Raw genomic sequence first — 16,353 nt, forward strand, 5'->3', positions numbered from 1 at the left:
TTCTTTCTCTCTGGATTGGTCTATTATGTACATTTCATATAAATGGAATTTCGTGTCTGGCTTCCTTCATGTAGCGTAGTGTTTTCAAGGCTCATCCATGTTATAGCACGCCTCAGTACCTTGTTCCTTTTTATGGCTGGATAGTATTCCACTGTAAGTATATACCACATTTTGTTTATTCAGTTCATCAGTTGGTGGACATTGGGGTTGTTCCCACCTTTTTTGCTATTTAGTATAGTGACGCTGTGACCATTCTTGTACAAATTTTTGTTTAAATGCCTGTTTTCAGTTGTTTTGGCTATATACCTAGGAGTTAAATTGCTGGGTAACATGGTAATCCTGTGTTTAACTTATTGAGGAGCTGCTGAACTTTTCCATAGTGTCTGCACCATTTTATATTCACACTGGCAATGTATGTGTGTTCTAATTTTTCCACATTCTTGCCATTTTTCATATTTTAAATTACAGCCATTCCAGTGGATGTGAAATAGATTCTTATTCAGTTATAAAAAGGAATGAAGAACTGATACATGCTACAACATTGATGAACCTTGAAAACATTATGCTAAGAAAAGAAGCCAGACACAAAAGGACACGTATTGTATGATTGCATTTATATGAAATGTCCAGAATAGTCAAATCCTTAGAGACATAAAGTAGAATTGTGGTTGCCAGGGGCTGAGGTGGGGGCAGAATGTGGAGTGTCTGCTTAATGAGTACAGCATTTCCTTTGGGGTGATGAAAATGTTCTGGAATTGGGTAGTGGTGATGGTTGCAAAACTTTGTGAATGTACTACAAAGCAATGAATTGTACACTTTAAAAGGGTAAGTTTTATGATATGTGAATTATATCTCAATAAAAAAAACCCAGAGTCTCATTTTAGGCCTGGAGGTGAGATTTGTAGCATTTCTTTCTCCTGTTTTTGGCAGCATGCATACCATGTCAAGTCACCATGAAAAGTTGTACAGTTTGTTGACTGAAAAGGCACACAGCCAAGGGTGTGAAGGGGGACTGAAATTAGCCCATACCCTGCTCTCTAACCTGTGCTCCCTAGCTTGGTGCTCCCCTAGCCCAGAGGAAGAAGCACCATTTTACCATTTTGTAATTCAGCTGCTTGGAGGAGACTGAATTACTTACTTTGATTTCTCTTCTTGAAGAGGGCACCTTTTGGTACTTTGCATAACAATTCCATATATTCTAGTGGAACTCCTAGTACAATGGATACTACTTTCCCATCGTGGAATTTGGGCCATCTCACAGCCTTTTACTCTAACTGGGTCTAATAACCAGTTATAAAATACCCCATAGTTCCCTAAAGGTCTGTTGACTGTAACTCACTCTCTGGTATAATTTCTTTTTCTTTTCAATTTCTTTTTTTTTTCTAGTTTTTTTGAGATATAATTGACATACTGCACCGTGTAAGTTTAAGATGTACAGCATAGTGATATGACTTACATACATCATGAAATGATTATGTCGTCTCATATAGGTACAACGTTAAAGAAATAGAAAAAATATTTTTTCCTGGTGATGAGAACTCTTAGGATTTACTCTCTTAACAACTTGTATACAGCAGTGTTAATTATCTTCATCATGCTGTATATTACATCCATAGTACTTAGTTTATCTTATAACTGGAAGTTTGTACCTTTTGACTACCTTCACCTAATTCCCCCCTCCCCACCTCTGGTGGTCACAAATCTAATTTCTTTTTCTAGGAGTTTGTTTCTTTGTTTGTTTTGGAAGTATAATTAACCTACAACACTATGTTAGTTTCTGGTACACAACATAGTGATTCAATATTTCTATACATTTCAAAATGTCACCGTAAGTCTAGTTGTCATCTGTTACCATACAAAGATATTACATAATTATTGAGCATATTCCCCACACTGTGACTCATTTACTTTGTAACTGAAAGTTTGTACCTCTTGATCTCCCTCACTTATTTCTCTCCTCCCCCAGTCTCCTCCAATCTGGCTACCACCTTTTGTTTGCTGTATCTATGACTCTGTTTCTGTTTAATTATGCTTGTTAATTCATTTTGTTTTTTAGATTACACATATAAGTGAGATTATGTGGTATTTGTCTTTATCTGTCTGACTTATTTTGCTTAGTATAATACACTCTAGGTCCATCCATGTTGTTGCAAATGGCACAATTTCATGGCTGAGTAATGTTCCACTATATATATATATATATATATATATATATATATATATATATATATATATATTCATCTATCAATGGGAACTTAGGTTCCTTCCATATCTTGGCTATTATAAATAATGCTGCAATGCAATATCAAAAAAACAACCCAATCAAAAAATGGGTGGATGATCTAAGTAGACATTTCTCCAAAGAAGATATACAGATGGCTAAAAAGCACATGGAAAGATACTCAACATCACTAATTATTAGAGAAATGCAAATGAAAACTACAATGAGATATCACCTCACACTGGTCAGAATGGCCATCATCAAAAAATCTACAAACAATAAATGCTGGAGAGGTTGTGGAGAAAAGGGAACCATCCTACACTGTTGGTGGGAATGTAAACTGGTACAGCCACTATGGAGAACAGTATGGAGGTTCCTTAAAAAACTAAAAACAGAGCTACCATATGATCCAGCAATCCCACTCCTGGGCATATATCCGGAGAAAACCATAAATTGAAAAGATACATGCACTCCAGTGTTCATTACAGCACTGTTTACAATAGCCAGGACATGTAAGCAACCTAAATGTCCATCAACAGAGGAATGGATAAAGAAGTTGTAGTACATATATACAGTGGAATATTACTCAGCCATAAAAAAGAACAAAATAATGCCATTTGCAGCAACATGGATGGACCTAGGGATTGTCATACTGAGTGAAGTAAGTCAGAGAAAGACAAATATATGAATCTAAAAAAAGTGCACAAATGAACTTATCTACAAAACAGAAATAGAATTACAGATGTAGAAAACAAACTTATGATTACCAGGGGGTAAGGTGTGGGGGAGGGATAAATTGGAAGATTGGGATTGACATATACACACTACTATATATAAAATAGATAACTAATACGGACCTACTATATAGCACAGGGAACTCTACTCAATACTCTGTAATGGCCTATATGGAAAAAGAGTCTAAAAATGAGTGGATACCTAGAGGAGTGGGATAAGAAAGGTGGGAGGGAGACGCAAGAGGGAGGAGATATGGGGATATATGTATATGTATAGCTGATTCACTTTGTTATAAAGCAGAAACTAACACACCGCTGTAAAGCAATTATACTCCAGTAAAGATGTTAAAAAAATTTTTTAAAAACTGGAAAAAATAAAAAAGAGTGGATATATGTATATGTATAACTGATTCACTTTGCTGTACACCTGAAACTAACAACATTGTTAATCAACTGTACTCCAATAAAAATTTAAAAAAAACTAGTGCTGTGATGAACATAGGGTTGTTTATGTATTTTCTGATTAATGTTTTCATTTTCTTCAGATAAATACCCATAAGTGGAATTGCTGGATTTTATGGTAGTTCTATTTTTAATTTTTTGAGGAATCTCCATACTGTTTTCCATAGTGGCTGCACCAACTTACATTCTCACCAACAGTGCGCAAGGGTTCCCTTTTCTCCATATCCTTGCCAACACTTGTTACTGTCTTTTTGATAATAGCCTTTCTGACAGGTGTGAGGTGATATCTCACTGTGGTTTTCATTTGCATTTCCTTGATGATTAGTGATATTGAGCATCTTTTCATATTCTTGTTGGCCATCTGTATGTCTTCTTTGGAAAAAAGGCTATTCAGTTCCTCTGCCCATTTTTTTTTTTTTTTTTTTGCGGTATGCGGGCCTCTCACTGTTATGGCCTCTCCCATTGCGGAGCACAGGCTCCGGATGTGCAGGCTCAGCGGCCATGGCTTACGGACCCAGCTGCTCCGTGGCATGTGGAATCTTCCCGGACCAGGGCATGAACCCGTGTCCCCCGCATCAGCAGGCAGACTCTCAACCACTGCGCCACCAGGGAAGCCCTCCTCTGCCCATTTTTTAATTGGGTTGTTTGTTTTTTTGATGATGAGTTTTATGAGTTCTTAGTATATTTTGGAAATTGACCCCTATAGGATATATCATTTGCAAATATTGTCTCCCATTCAGCAGGTGGCCTTTTCATTTTGTTGATAGTTTCCTTCACTGTATAAAAGCTTTTTAGTTTGATGTAGTCCCATTTGTTGATTCTTGCTCTCGTTTCTTTTACCTGAGGAGACATATCCAAAAGAATATTGCTAAGACTGATATCAAAGTGTGTACTGCCTATGTTTTCTTCTAGAAGTTTTATGGTTTCAGGTCTTACATTTAAGTCTTCAATCTATTTTGAGTATATTTTTGTATATGGCGTGAGAAAGTAGTCCAGTTTGATTCTTTTGAATGTAGTTGTCCAGTTTTCCCAACACCATTTATTGAAGAGGCTATGTTTTCCCCATTGTTTATTTTTTCCTCCTTTGTTGTAGATTAATTGCCCATATAAATCATTTCTGGGCTGTCTATTGTATTCCATTGATCTGTGTCTGTTTTTGTGCCAGTACCATACTGCTTTGATTACTGTAGCTTTGTAGTATAGTTTGAGATCAGGTAGCATGATACTTTATGTTTTGTTTTTCTTTCTCAAGATTATTTTAGCTAATTGGGATCTTTTGTATTGCCACACAAATTTTAGAGTATTTGTTCTGTGAAAAATGCCATTGGTATTTTGATAGGGATTGCAGTGAATCTGTCGATTGCCTTGGGTAATATGGTCATTTTAACAATATTAATTTTTCCAATCCATGAGTGCAGTATATCTTTCCATCTCTTTGTGTCATCTTCAGTTTCATCAGTGTCTTATAGTTTTCTGAGTACACGTCTTTTATCTCCTTAGGTAGACTTATTCCCAGGTATTTTATTCTTTTTGATGCAACTGTGAATGGGATTGTTTTCTTAATTTCTCTTTCTGATAGCTTGTTGTTAGTGTTTCTGGTATAATTTCTATGTCAGAGTTCTTTAGTTGCAGGCAATAGAAATTGATTCTGAATAACTTAACTCGAGCAAAAATAGAGAGTTTTGGAAGGATACTGGAGTTACTTGAAACTACATGAAGTGCTCAGAAACAAGGTTCCAGGGAGGTCAGGAACTAAGGAAGCCTGGAGCATTTGGGTATCAGAACCTCTGTCTCTATAGTCCCCACTCAGGTTTTAAAATTCAGGCACAGAGAATCTGATTATTCCATTAAGAGATATGGGAGGGAAACGTGCACGTGCAGGCGGCCGGGATACGTCATGGCGGCCAGGTGCCTATTCGGTGCTACGTGGAGCTCGGCCGGCTGGCGGGTTCGGGAGCTCCCAGACCCCGCCGCTTCTGTAAGACTCCATGTACGAGATTATGCCAAGAGACCGGTCATTAAGGGGGGCAAGGGCGCTGTGGTCGGTGACGCCCTGAAGGACCCAGAGGTATGTACAGACCCCATCCAGCTCACCACGCACGCCACGGGTGTCAACATCTACAAGGAGGGCCAGGATGTGGTCCTGAAGGCGGATTCCGAGTACCCAGAGTGGCTGTTCCAGATGAACGTGGGTCCCCCCAAGAATCTGGAGGAGCTGGACCCTGAGACCCAGGAGTACTGTTGGCTGCTGTGGAAACACAACATTTGGCACCACTACTGGCTGAGCAAGAACGAGAAATACTAGAGGGGGAGGGACCAGAACACCATGACCCTCCAGTGACCTGGAGGAGATGCGGTGGGTACCTCCCCCAGCCCACCCCCTGGACTTTTTGTTTTCTGGAAAAACAGACTTCTCCGAGAACAGAGGAGACTACCACCCTCACTGGGGTTACTGGATGGCCCCTGCATTGAGGCTGAATCAGGGCCCTGGGGGCCAATAAAGACTTCTTGGGGCAATTGCTGGCAGGCTCCAGATGCCTCTGGGTGTTGTCGCATGTCAGGGCCAGGAGGGACATGGGGCAGGCAGTGGGGAGGTGGGCACTTCAGACCCAGTGGTCCCATGGCCCAGTCTCCGCCCAATGATTGCTGGGCGTCTGCAGGTCCATCTTCCCCTCCCAGCCTCACTGAGCTGCTCACCTTCATTTCTGGAATTCCTAGCATTGCCCAAGAGGCCCCAACCTCCATCCTCGAGGGGAAGGGTTTTCTAGCCAAGCCGCTCTGGGTTGCACTGGACTCACGGCTGAATCAAGTCATCCGGAGCAGAAGAGAGTCTTTGTGAGCTTCAGGGACTGAAATGTCCAGGGGTACGGTCTGACTTCAGGCATGGCTGGATCCAGGTGCTTCAGTATTCAGCTATGTGGCTCTCCATCTCTGGGTCCTTTTAACTCCAGTGGGTAGTTCCCTCGGGCAGGGGTGGCTCCAGGGCTTCTAGCTGACACCCCCCTATCCAGTTCAGTAAGCCCAGCCAGAAGGAAGGGACTTCTCATTCCTTTCTGCCAGGGTCACAGGGGTTATCTTCACTGGCCAGTCACTTGAGCTGAGGGACCTGGGCTTACTCATCATTCTCCTGTCCATCCACCCCCACTGGTGCCCACCAGATTGAAGGAAGCTGGAGGACACACACACACAGTGCCAGGACCACACTGCTTGGGGGGCTGGACCAGGGCCCTCTTGCCCTCCAGGCTCCTCCAGAGCTGGACAGGTAGGGCAGGGCAGGGTCCCAGAGGCTAATTCTGTCTGGTCCCAGGAAAATGAGGGCCCTCATCCTCTTAGGAGGACTCTGACAGGCAGATTACCCCACACCTGCCCTCGCTGGTGGCCTGTTCTGGGCAGGCGGATCGTCCCAACCCTCCCATGATTCCCCATGGCTCTCAGTAAAAACAGAAGTTGTAATGGCCACGGGCCTCCTCACTGTTCATCCAACGTGCCAAGCATGGTGCTGCCCCTGGGCCCTCTGCATGCGCCGCTCTTCCCCCGGATGTTCTCAAGGCTCCCTCTTTCACCTCCAGGCCTTTGCTCCGATGTTGCCTTCTCATTGACGCCTCCCTGACTACCCTATTAAATTGCAACCCTGCCACACACACACACACACACACACACACAAGATATATGGGATATCTTATCAAAACCAAGATCAGTGAAAGAATGCGGGACAAACCAAACAGTAGTTATCAGCAGAGGTAAGAAAAAGAGAGGTGTCAGCATCTAAGTGGAGATGTTGAGTAAGCCGTTAGATGAATAAATCTGGATCTGAGAGAAGAGGGCTAGACTGGGATAAACAATTAGGAGTTGTAAGGAATGATTGAAATCATGGGCATCGTAGAGATTGCCTAGGAAGAGAGTGAGTGACCATGTACCCCTCCAGCTCCATTACCTGAGGGCAGGAGTGCTTACCGGAGTAATTTGTAACTAGAGAATTTTTTTTCTACTTTTTAGAGGACATGCTATTCCTAGTGACTGGGAAAAGAACCCAGGATGTGGGAATATAACACTGTGCTGGGAACACTGTCTCATAAGAAGTTGTTATGTGGAGATTTTAATAGAATGTAACTTCTTTCTGTCAGTTATAATAAATGCCAACTTATTTTTCTCTAACATTATTTATATCGCACTTGGTCCTTTGCTAAAAGTTTTATGTGTGTCATCTTATTTAATCCTCACAACAAAATAATGAAGTAGTCATTATTATCACCATATTTTACAGATGGGTTACTGTAGTCTCAGGAGTTTAAGTAACTTTACTCGAAGTCATCTTGCTAGAAAGCAGTGGAAATGGAATTTAAGTAAGGTCTATCTGAGTTCAGACATTTTTACTCTTTATCAAATGATACAGCAATGCCAACATTAGCTATAGTTTAGGATTATTGAGCCCTTACTGTGTACCATGTAGTGTACTGAATACTTCGTATGCATACTTCATTTAATCCTCATAATAACCTTTTAAGAAAGGTTGTGATCAACTGTTGTTATAAACTGTTGTTATCCCTATTTAATAGTTGAGGAATCTGAGGCTTAGAGATGTTAATTCCGTGGTTGTCACATAGTAAGTGGTAGAGTCAGGGCCTGAACACATCTGTTTGATTCCAAAGCCTGTGTGTTTCACCAATACACTCTATCAAAAATAGCTAATTCTTTTTTTTTTTTTTTTGAGTTTTTTTTGTTTTTGTTTTTTTAAACATCTTTATTAGAGTATAATTGCTTTACAATGGTGTGTCAGTTTCTGCTTTATAACAAAGTGAATCAGTTATACATATACATATGTCCCCACATCTCTTCCCTCTTGCATCTCCCTCCCTCCTATCCTCCCTATCCCACCCCTCTAGGTGGTCACAAAGCACCAAGCTGATCTCTCGTGCTATGCAGCTGCTTCCCACTAGCTATCTGTTTTACGTTTGGTAGTGTATATATGTCCACGCCACTCTCTCACTTTGTCACAGCTTACCCTTCCCCCTCCCCGTATCCTCAAGTCCATTCTCTAGTAGGTCTGCATCTTTATTCCCGTCTTGCCCCTAGGTTCTTCTGACCATTTTCTTTTTTTTTCTTTTTTTTTTTTTTTAGATTCCATATGTATGTGTTAGCATACGGTATTTGTTTTTCTCTTTCTGACTTACTTCACTCTTTATGACAGTCTCTAGGTCCATCCACCTCACTACAAATAAATCAGTTTCGTTCCTTTTTATGGCTGAGTAATATTCCATTGTATATATGTGCCACATTTTCTTTATCCATTCATCTGTTGATGGACACTTAGGTCGCTTCCATGTCCTGGCTATTGTAAATAGAGCTGCAATGAACATTTTGGTACATGACTCTTTTTGAATTATGGTTTTCTCAGGGTATATGCCCAGTAGTGGGATTGCTGGGTCGTATGGTAGTTCTATTTTTAGTTTTTTAAGGAACCTCCATACTGTTCTCCATAGTGGCTGTATCAATTTACATTCCCACCAGCAGTGCAACAGGGTTCCCTTTTCTCCACACCCTCTCCAACATTTATTGTTTGTAGATTTTTTGATGATGGCCATTCTGACCGGTGTGAGATGATATCTCATTGTAGTTTTGATTTGCATTTCTCTAATGATTAATGATGTTGAGTATTCTTTCATGTGTTTGTTGGAAATCTGTATATCTTCTTTGGAGAGGTGTCTATTTAGGTCTTGGGTTGGATTTTTGGATTGGGTTGTTTGTTTTTTTGCTATTGAGCTGCATGAGTTGCTTGTATTAGCCTCAGTTTTTTTTTTTTTTTTAATTAGTTTCTGCTTTATAACAAAGTGAATCAGTCATACATACACATCTGTTCCCACATCCCTTCCCTATTGCGTCTCCCTCCCTCCCACCCTCCCTATCCCACCCCTCCAGGCGGTCACAAAGCACCGAGCTGATCTCCCTGTGCTCTGCGGCTGCTTCCCACTATCTATCCACCTTACGTTTGGTAGTGTATATATGTCCATGCCTCTCTCTCACTTTGTCACAGCTTACCCTTCACCCTCCCCATATCCTCAAGTCCGTTCTCAAGTAGGTCTGTGTCTTTATTCCCGTTTTACCCCTAGGTTCTTTATGACATTTTTTTTTAATTCCATATATATGTGTTAGCATACGGTATTTGTCTTTCTCTTTCTGACTTACTTCACTCTGTATGACAGACTCTAGGTCTATCCACCTCATTACAAATAGCTCAGTTTCGTTCCTTTTTATGGCTGAGTAATATTCCATTGTATATATGTGCCACATCTTCTTTATCCATTCATCCGATGATGGACACTTAGGTTGTTTCCAGCTCCGGGCTATTGTGAATAGAGCTGCAATGAACATTTTGGTACATGTCTCTTTTTGAATTATGGTCTTCTCAGGGTATATGCCTAGTAGTGGGATTGCTGGGTCATATGGTAGTTCTATTTTTAGTTTTTTAAGGAACCTCCATACTGTTCTCCATAGTGGCTGTACCAATTCACATTCCCACCAGCAGTGCAAGAGTGTTCCCTTTTCTCCACACCCTCTCCAGCATTTATTGTTTGTAGATTTCTTGATGATGGCCATTCTGACTGGTGTGAGGTGATATCTCATTGTAGTTTTGATTTGCATTTCTCTAATGATTAATGATGTTGAGCATTCTTTCATGTGTTTGTTGGCAGTCTGTATATCTTCTTTGGAGAAATGCCTATTTAAGTCTTCTGCCCATTTTTGGATTGGGTTGTTTGTTTTTTTGCTATTGAGCTGCATGAGCTGTTTATAAATTTTGGAGATTAATCCTTTGTCAGTTGCTTCATTTGCAAATATTTTCTCCCATTCTGAGGGTTGTCTTTTGGTCTTGTTTATGGTTTCCTTTGCTGTGCAAAAGCTTTGAAGTTTCATTAGGTCCCATTTGTTTATCTTTGTTTTTAGTTCCATTTCTCTAGGAGGTGGGTCCAAAAGGATCTTGCTGTGATTTATGTCATAGAGTGTTCTACGTATGTTTTCCTCTAAGAGTTTGATAGTCTCTGGCCTTACATTTAGGTCTTTAATCCATTTTGAGCTTATTTTTGTGTATGGTGTTAGGGAATGATCTAATCTCATACTTTTACATGTCCCTGTCCAGTTTTCCCAGCACCACTTATTGAAGAGGCTGTCCTTTCTCCACTGTACATTCCTGCCTCCTTTATCAAAGATAAGTTGGCCATATGTGCGTGGGTTTATCTCTGGGCTTTCTATCCTGATCCACTGATCTATCTTTCTGTTTTTATGCCAGTACCACACTGTCTTAATTACTGTAGCTTTGTAGTATAGTCTGAAGTCAGGGAGCCTGATTCCTCCAGCTCCATTTTTCGTTCTTAAGATTGCTTTGGCTATTCGGGGTCTTTTGTTTTTCCAAACAAATTTTGAAATTTTTTGTTCTAGTTCTGTGAAAAATGCCAGTGGTAGTTTGATAGGGATTGCATTGAATCTGTAGATTGCTTTGGGTAGTAGAGTCATTTTCACAATATTGATTCTTCCAATCCAGGAGCATGGTATATCTCTCCATCTATTTGTATCCTCTTTAATTTCTTTCATCAGTGTCTTATAATTTTCTGCATAAAGGTCTTTTGTCTCCTTAGGTAGGTTTATTCCTAGATATTTTATTCTTTTTGTTGCAATGGTAAATGGGAGTGTTTTCTTGATTTCATTTTCAGATTTTTCATCATTAGTGTACAGGAATGCCAGAGATTTCTGTGCATTAATTTTGTATCCTGCTACTTTACCAAATTCATTGATTAGCTATAGTAGTTTTCTGGTAGCATCTTTAGGATTCTCTATGTATAGTATCATGTCATCTGCAAACAGTGACAGCTTTACTTCTTCTTTTCCAATTTGGATTCCTTTTATTTCCTTTTCTTCTCTGATTGCTGTGGCTAAAACTTCCAAAACTAGGTTGAATAAGAGTGGTGAGAGTGGGCAGCCTTGTCTTGTTCCTGATCTTAGTGGAAATGGTTTCAGTTTTTCACCATTGAGGACAATGTTGGCTGTGGGTTTGTCATATATGGCCTTTATTATGTTGAGGAAAGTTCCCTCTATGCCTACTTTCTGCAGGGTTTTTATCATAAATGGGTGTTGAATTTTGTCGAAAGCTTTCTCTGCATCTATTGAGATGATCATATGGTTTTTCTCCTTCAACTTGTTAATATGGTGTATCACATTGATTGATTTGCGTATATTGAAGAATCCTTGCATTCCTGGAATAAACCCCACTTGATCATGGTGTATGATCCTTTTAATGTGTTGTTGGATTCTGTTTGCTAGTATTTTGTTGAGGATTTTTGCATCTATGTTCATCAGTGATATTGGCCTGTAGTTTTCTTTCTTTGTGACATCCTTGTCTGGTTTTGGTATCAAGGTGATGGTGGCCTCATAGAATGAGTTTGGGAGTGTTCCGTCCTCTGATATTGTTTGGAAGAGTTTGAGAAGGATGGGTGTTAGCTCTTCTCTAAATGTTTGATAGAATTCGCCTGTGAAGCCATCTGGTCCTGGGCTTTTGTTTGATGGAAGATTTTTAATCACAGTTTCAATTTCAGTGCTTGTGATTGGTCTATTCATATTTTCTATTTCTTCCTGTGTCAGTCTTGGTAGGTTGTGCATTTCTAAGAATTTGTCCATTTCTTCCAGGTTGTCCATTTTATTGGCATAGAGTTGCTTGTAGTAATCTCTCATGATCTTTTGTATTTCTGCAGTGTCAGTTGTTACTTCTCCTTTTTCATTTCTAATTCTGTTGATTTGAGTCTTCTCCCTTCTTTTCTTGATGAGTCTGTCTAATGGTTTGTCAATTTTGTTTATCTTCTCAAAGAACCAGCTTTTAGTTTGGTTGATCTTTGCTATTGTTTCCTTCATTTCTTTTTCATTTATTTCTGATCTGATCTTTATGATTTCTTTCCTTCTGCTAACTTTGGGGGTTTTTTGTTCTTCTTTCTCTAATTGCTTTAGGTGCAGGGTAAGGTTGTTTACTCGAAATGTTTCCTGTTTCTTAAGGTGGGATTGTATTGCTATAAACTTCCCCCTTAGAACTGCTTTTGCTGCGTCCCATAGGTTTTGGGTCGTCGTGTCTCCATTGTCATTTGTTTCTAGGTATTTTTTAATTTCCTCTTTGATTTCTTCAGTGATCACTTCGTTATTGAGTAGTGTATTGTTTAGCCTCCATGTGTTTGTATTTTTTACAGATCTTTTCCTGTAATTGATGTCTAGTCTCATAGCATTGTGGTCGGAAAAGATACTTGATACAATTTCAATTTTCTTAAATTTACCAAGGCTTGATTTGTGACCCAAGATATGATCTATCCTGGAGAATGTTCCATGAGCACTTGAGAAAAATGTGTATTCTGTTGTTTTTGGATGGAATGTCCTATAAATATCAACTAAGTCCATCTTGTTTAATGTATCATTTAAAGCTTGTGTTTCCTTATTTATTTTCATTTTGGATGATCTGTCCATTGGTGAAAGTGGGGTGTTAAAGTCCCCTACTATGATTGTGTTACTGTCGATTTCCCCTTTTATGGCTGTTAGTATTTGCCTTATGTATTGAGGTGCTCCTATGTTGGGTGCATAAATATTTACAATTGTTATATCTTCTTCTTGGATCGATCCCTTTATCGTTATGTAGTGTCCTTCTTTGTCTCTTCTAATAGTCTTTATTTTAAAGTCTATTTTGTCTGATATAAGAATTGCTACTCCAGCTTTCTTTTGATTTCCATTTGCATCGAATATCTTTTTCCATCCCCTTACTTTCAATCTGTATGTGTCTCTAGGTCTGAAGTGGGTCTCTTGTAGACAGCATATATATGGGTCTTGTTTTTGTATCCATTCAGCCACTCTGTGTCTTTTGGTGGGAGCATTTAGTCCATTTACATTTAAGGTAATTATTGATATGTATGTTTCTATTCCCATTTCCTTAATTGCTTTGGGTTCGTTATTGTAGGTATATTCCTTCTGTTGTGTGTCTTGCCTAGAGAAGTTCCTTTAGCATTTGTTGTAAAGCTGGTTTGGTGGTGCTGAACTCTCTCAGCTTTTGCTTGTCTGTAAACGTTTTAATTTCTCCATCAAATCTGAATGAGATCCTTGCTGGGTAGAGTAATCTTGGTTGCAGGTTTCTCTCCTTCATCACTTTAATTATGTCCTGCCACTCCCTTCTGGCTTGTAGAGTTTCTGCTGAGAGATCAGCTGTTATCCTGATGGGGATTCCCTTGTGTGTTATTTGTTGTTTTTCCCTTGCTGCTTTTAATATGATTTCTTTGTGTTTAATTTTTGACAGTTTGATTAATATGTGTCTTGGCGTATTTCTCCTTGGATTTATTCTGTATGGGACTCTCTGTGCCTCCTGGACTTGATTAACTATTTCCTTTCCCATATTAGGGAAGTTTTCAACTATAATCTCTTCAAATATTTTCTCAGTCCCTTTCTTTTTCTCTTCTTCTTCTGGAACCCCTATAATTCGAATGTTGGTGCGTTTAATGTTGTCCCAGAGGTCTCTGAGACTGTCCTCTATTCTTTTCATTCTTTTTTCTTTATTTTGCTCTGCATCAGTTATTTCCACTATTTTATCTTCCACCTCACTTATCCGTTCTTCTGCCTCAGTTATTCTGCTATTGATCCCATCTAGAGTATTTTTCATTTCATTTATTGTGTTTTTAATCGATGCTTGATTCATCTTTAGTTCTTCTAGGTCCTTGTTAACTGTTTCTTGCATTTTGTCTATCCTATTTCCAAGATTTTGGATCATCTTTACTATCATTATTCTGAATTCTTTTTCAGGTAGACTGCCTATTACCTCTTCATTTGTTAGGTCTGGTAGGTTTTTATTTTGCCCCTTCACCTGCTGTGTGTTTTTCTGCTTTCTCATTTTGCTTATGTTACTGTGTTTGGGGTCTCCTTTTTGCAGGCTGCAGATTCGTAGTTCCCGTTGTTTTTGGTGTCTGTCCCCCGTGGCTAAGGTTGTTTCAGTAGGTTGTGTAGGCTTCCTGGTGGGGGGGACTAATGCCTGTGTTCTGGTGGATGAGGCTGGATCTTGTCTTTCTGGTGGACAGGTCCACGTCTGGTGGTGTGTTTTGGGGTGCCTGTAGCCTTATTATGTTTTTAGGTAGCCTCTCTGCTAATGGGTGGGGTTGTGTTCCTGCCTTGCTAGTTGCTTGGCATAGGGTGACCAGCACTGTAGCTTGCTGGTCGTTGACTGAAGCTGGGTGCTGGTGTTGAGATGGAGATCCCTGGGAGATTTTCGCTGCTTGATATTATGTGGAGCTGGGACGTCTCTTGTGGACCCGTGTTCTGAGGTTGGCTCTCCCACTTCAGAGGCACAGCACTGACTCCTGGCTGCAGCACCAAGAGCCTTTCATCCACCCGGCTCAGAATAACAGTGAGAAAAAGTAGAAAGAAAGAATTAGTAGAAGAAAGAAAGAGAGAGGGAAAGAAAGGAAGAAGGGAAGAAAGGAAGGAAGGAAGGACGAAAGAAAGAAAGGAGGGAGGGAGGGAGGAAGGATGGAAAGACAGAAGGAAAGAAAGGAGGGAGGGAGGGAGGAATGAAAGCAAAAGGAAGAGTGAATGGAAGAAGGGAGGGAGGGAGGGAGGAAGGAAAGAAAGAAAGAAAGACAGGAGGGAGGGAGGGAGGAAGGAAAGAAAAAGAAAGTGGAAAGAAGAAGGGTGGGAGGGAGGGAGGGAGGAAAGAAAAAGAAAGAAGGAAAGGAGGAGCGGAGGGAGGGAGGGAGGAAGGGAAGGTAGGAAAAAAAGAAAGAGCAGGTAAAGTAAAATAGAATAAAGTATGAAATATAGTAGCGTTATTAAAATTAAAAAGTAATTATTGAAAAAAAAAACACGGACCGATAGAACCCTGGGACATATGGTGGAAGCAAAGCTATACAGAGAGAATCTTACACAGAAGATTACACATACACATTCACAAAAAGAGAGCAGGGGGAAAAATCAAAAATCTTGCTCTTCAAGTCCACCTCCTCGATTTGGGATAATTCGTTGTAAAAAGAGGAAAAGGGCGAGAAGTCTGAAATCTTGCTAAGTCCACCTCCTTAATTTGGGATAATTCGTTGTAAAAAGGGGGGAAAGTCTTAAATCTTGTCCTCAAAGTCCACTTCCTCAATTTGGGATGATTCGCTGTCCATTTATACACTCCACAGACGCAGGGCACATCAAATGGACCGTGGAGCTTTAATCCACTGCCTCCGAGGCTGCCCAGAGAGATTTCCCTGTCTCTGCTCTCACAACTCCCGGGTCTCAGCCTTGGATCTGGCCCCGCCTCTGCGCGTAGGTCGCCGGAGGGCGTCCGTTCTTCGCTCAGGCAGGACGGGTTTAAAGGAGCCGCTGATTCGGGGGCTCTGGCTCACTCAGGCAGAGGGGAGGGAGGGGAATGCCCTCTCCTCGCGCACCAGGCAACAAAAGGGAAAAAAGTCTCTTGCCTCTCCGGTAGCTCCAGACCCTTTCCTCGGACTCCCTCCGGGCTAGCACTAACCCCTTCAGGCTCTCTTCCTGCCGCCAGCCCCAGTCCTCTCCCTGCGCTCCGACTGAAAGCCGATACCCGAGCCTCAGCTCCCAGCCCCGCCCGCCCCGGCGGCGAGCAGACAAGCCTCTCGGGCTGGTGTGTGCCTGAGGGCACCGATCCTCTGTGCCAAAATCTCTCTGCTTTGCCCTCCGCACCCCTGTTGCTGTGCTCTCCTCCGCTACTCCGAAGCTTTCCCCCGCTACTCCGAAGCTTTCCCCCTCCGCCACCTGCAGTCTCCGCCCGCGAAGGGGCTTGTAGTGTGTAGAAACCTTCCCTCCTTCACGGCTCCCTCCCACTGGTGCAGGTCCCGTCCATATCCTATTGTCTCTGTTTATTCTTTTTTTCTTTTGACCTACCCAGGTATGTGGGGAGTTTCTTGCCTTTTGGAGGGTCTG

General features: G+C 41.0%; 1 protein-coding gene across 1 annotated transcript; it reads left to right on the forward strand.

Moving 5' to 3' along the window:
• Positions 1-5,314: 5,314 nt before the first annotated feature.
• Positions 5,315-5,722, forward strand: LOC307069769 (large ribosomal subunit protein mL54-like; the record flags this gene model as incomplete). Its single annotated transcript, XM_079728094.1, has 1 exon — positions 5,315-5,722. One exon carries the CDS (start codon positions 5,315-5,317, stop codon positions 5,720-5,722), a length of 408 nt encoding a protein of 135 aa, XP_079584220.1.
• Positions 5,723-16,353: the final 10,631 nt, after the last annotated feature.

Source organism: Hyperoodon ampullatus (genome assembly GCF_949752795.1).
Source record: "Hyperoodon ampullatus genome assembly, chromosome: X".
In the NCBI taxonomy this organism is placed as follows: domain Eukaryota; kingdom Metazoa; phylum Chordata; class Mammalia; order Artiodactyla; family Ziphiidae; genus Hyperoodon; species Hyperoodon ampullatus.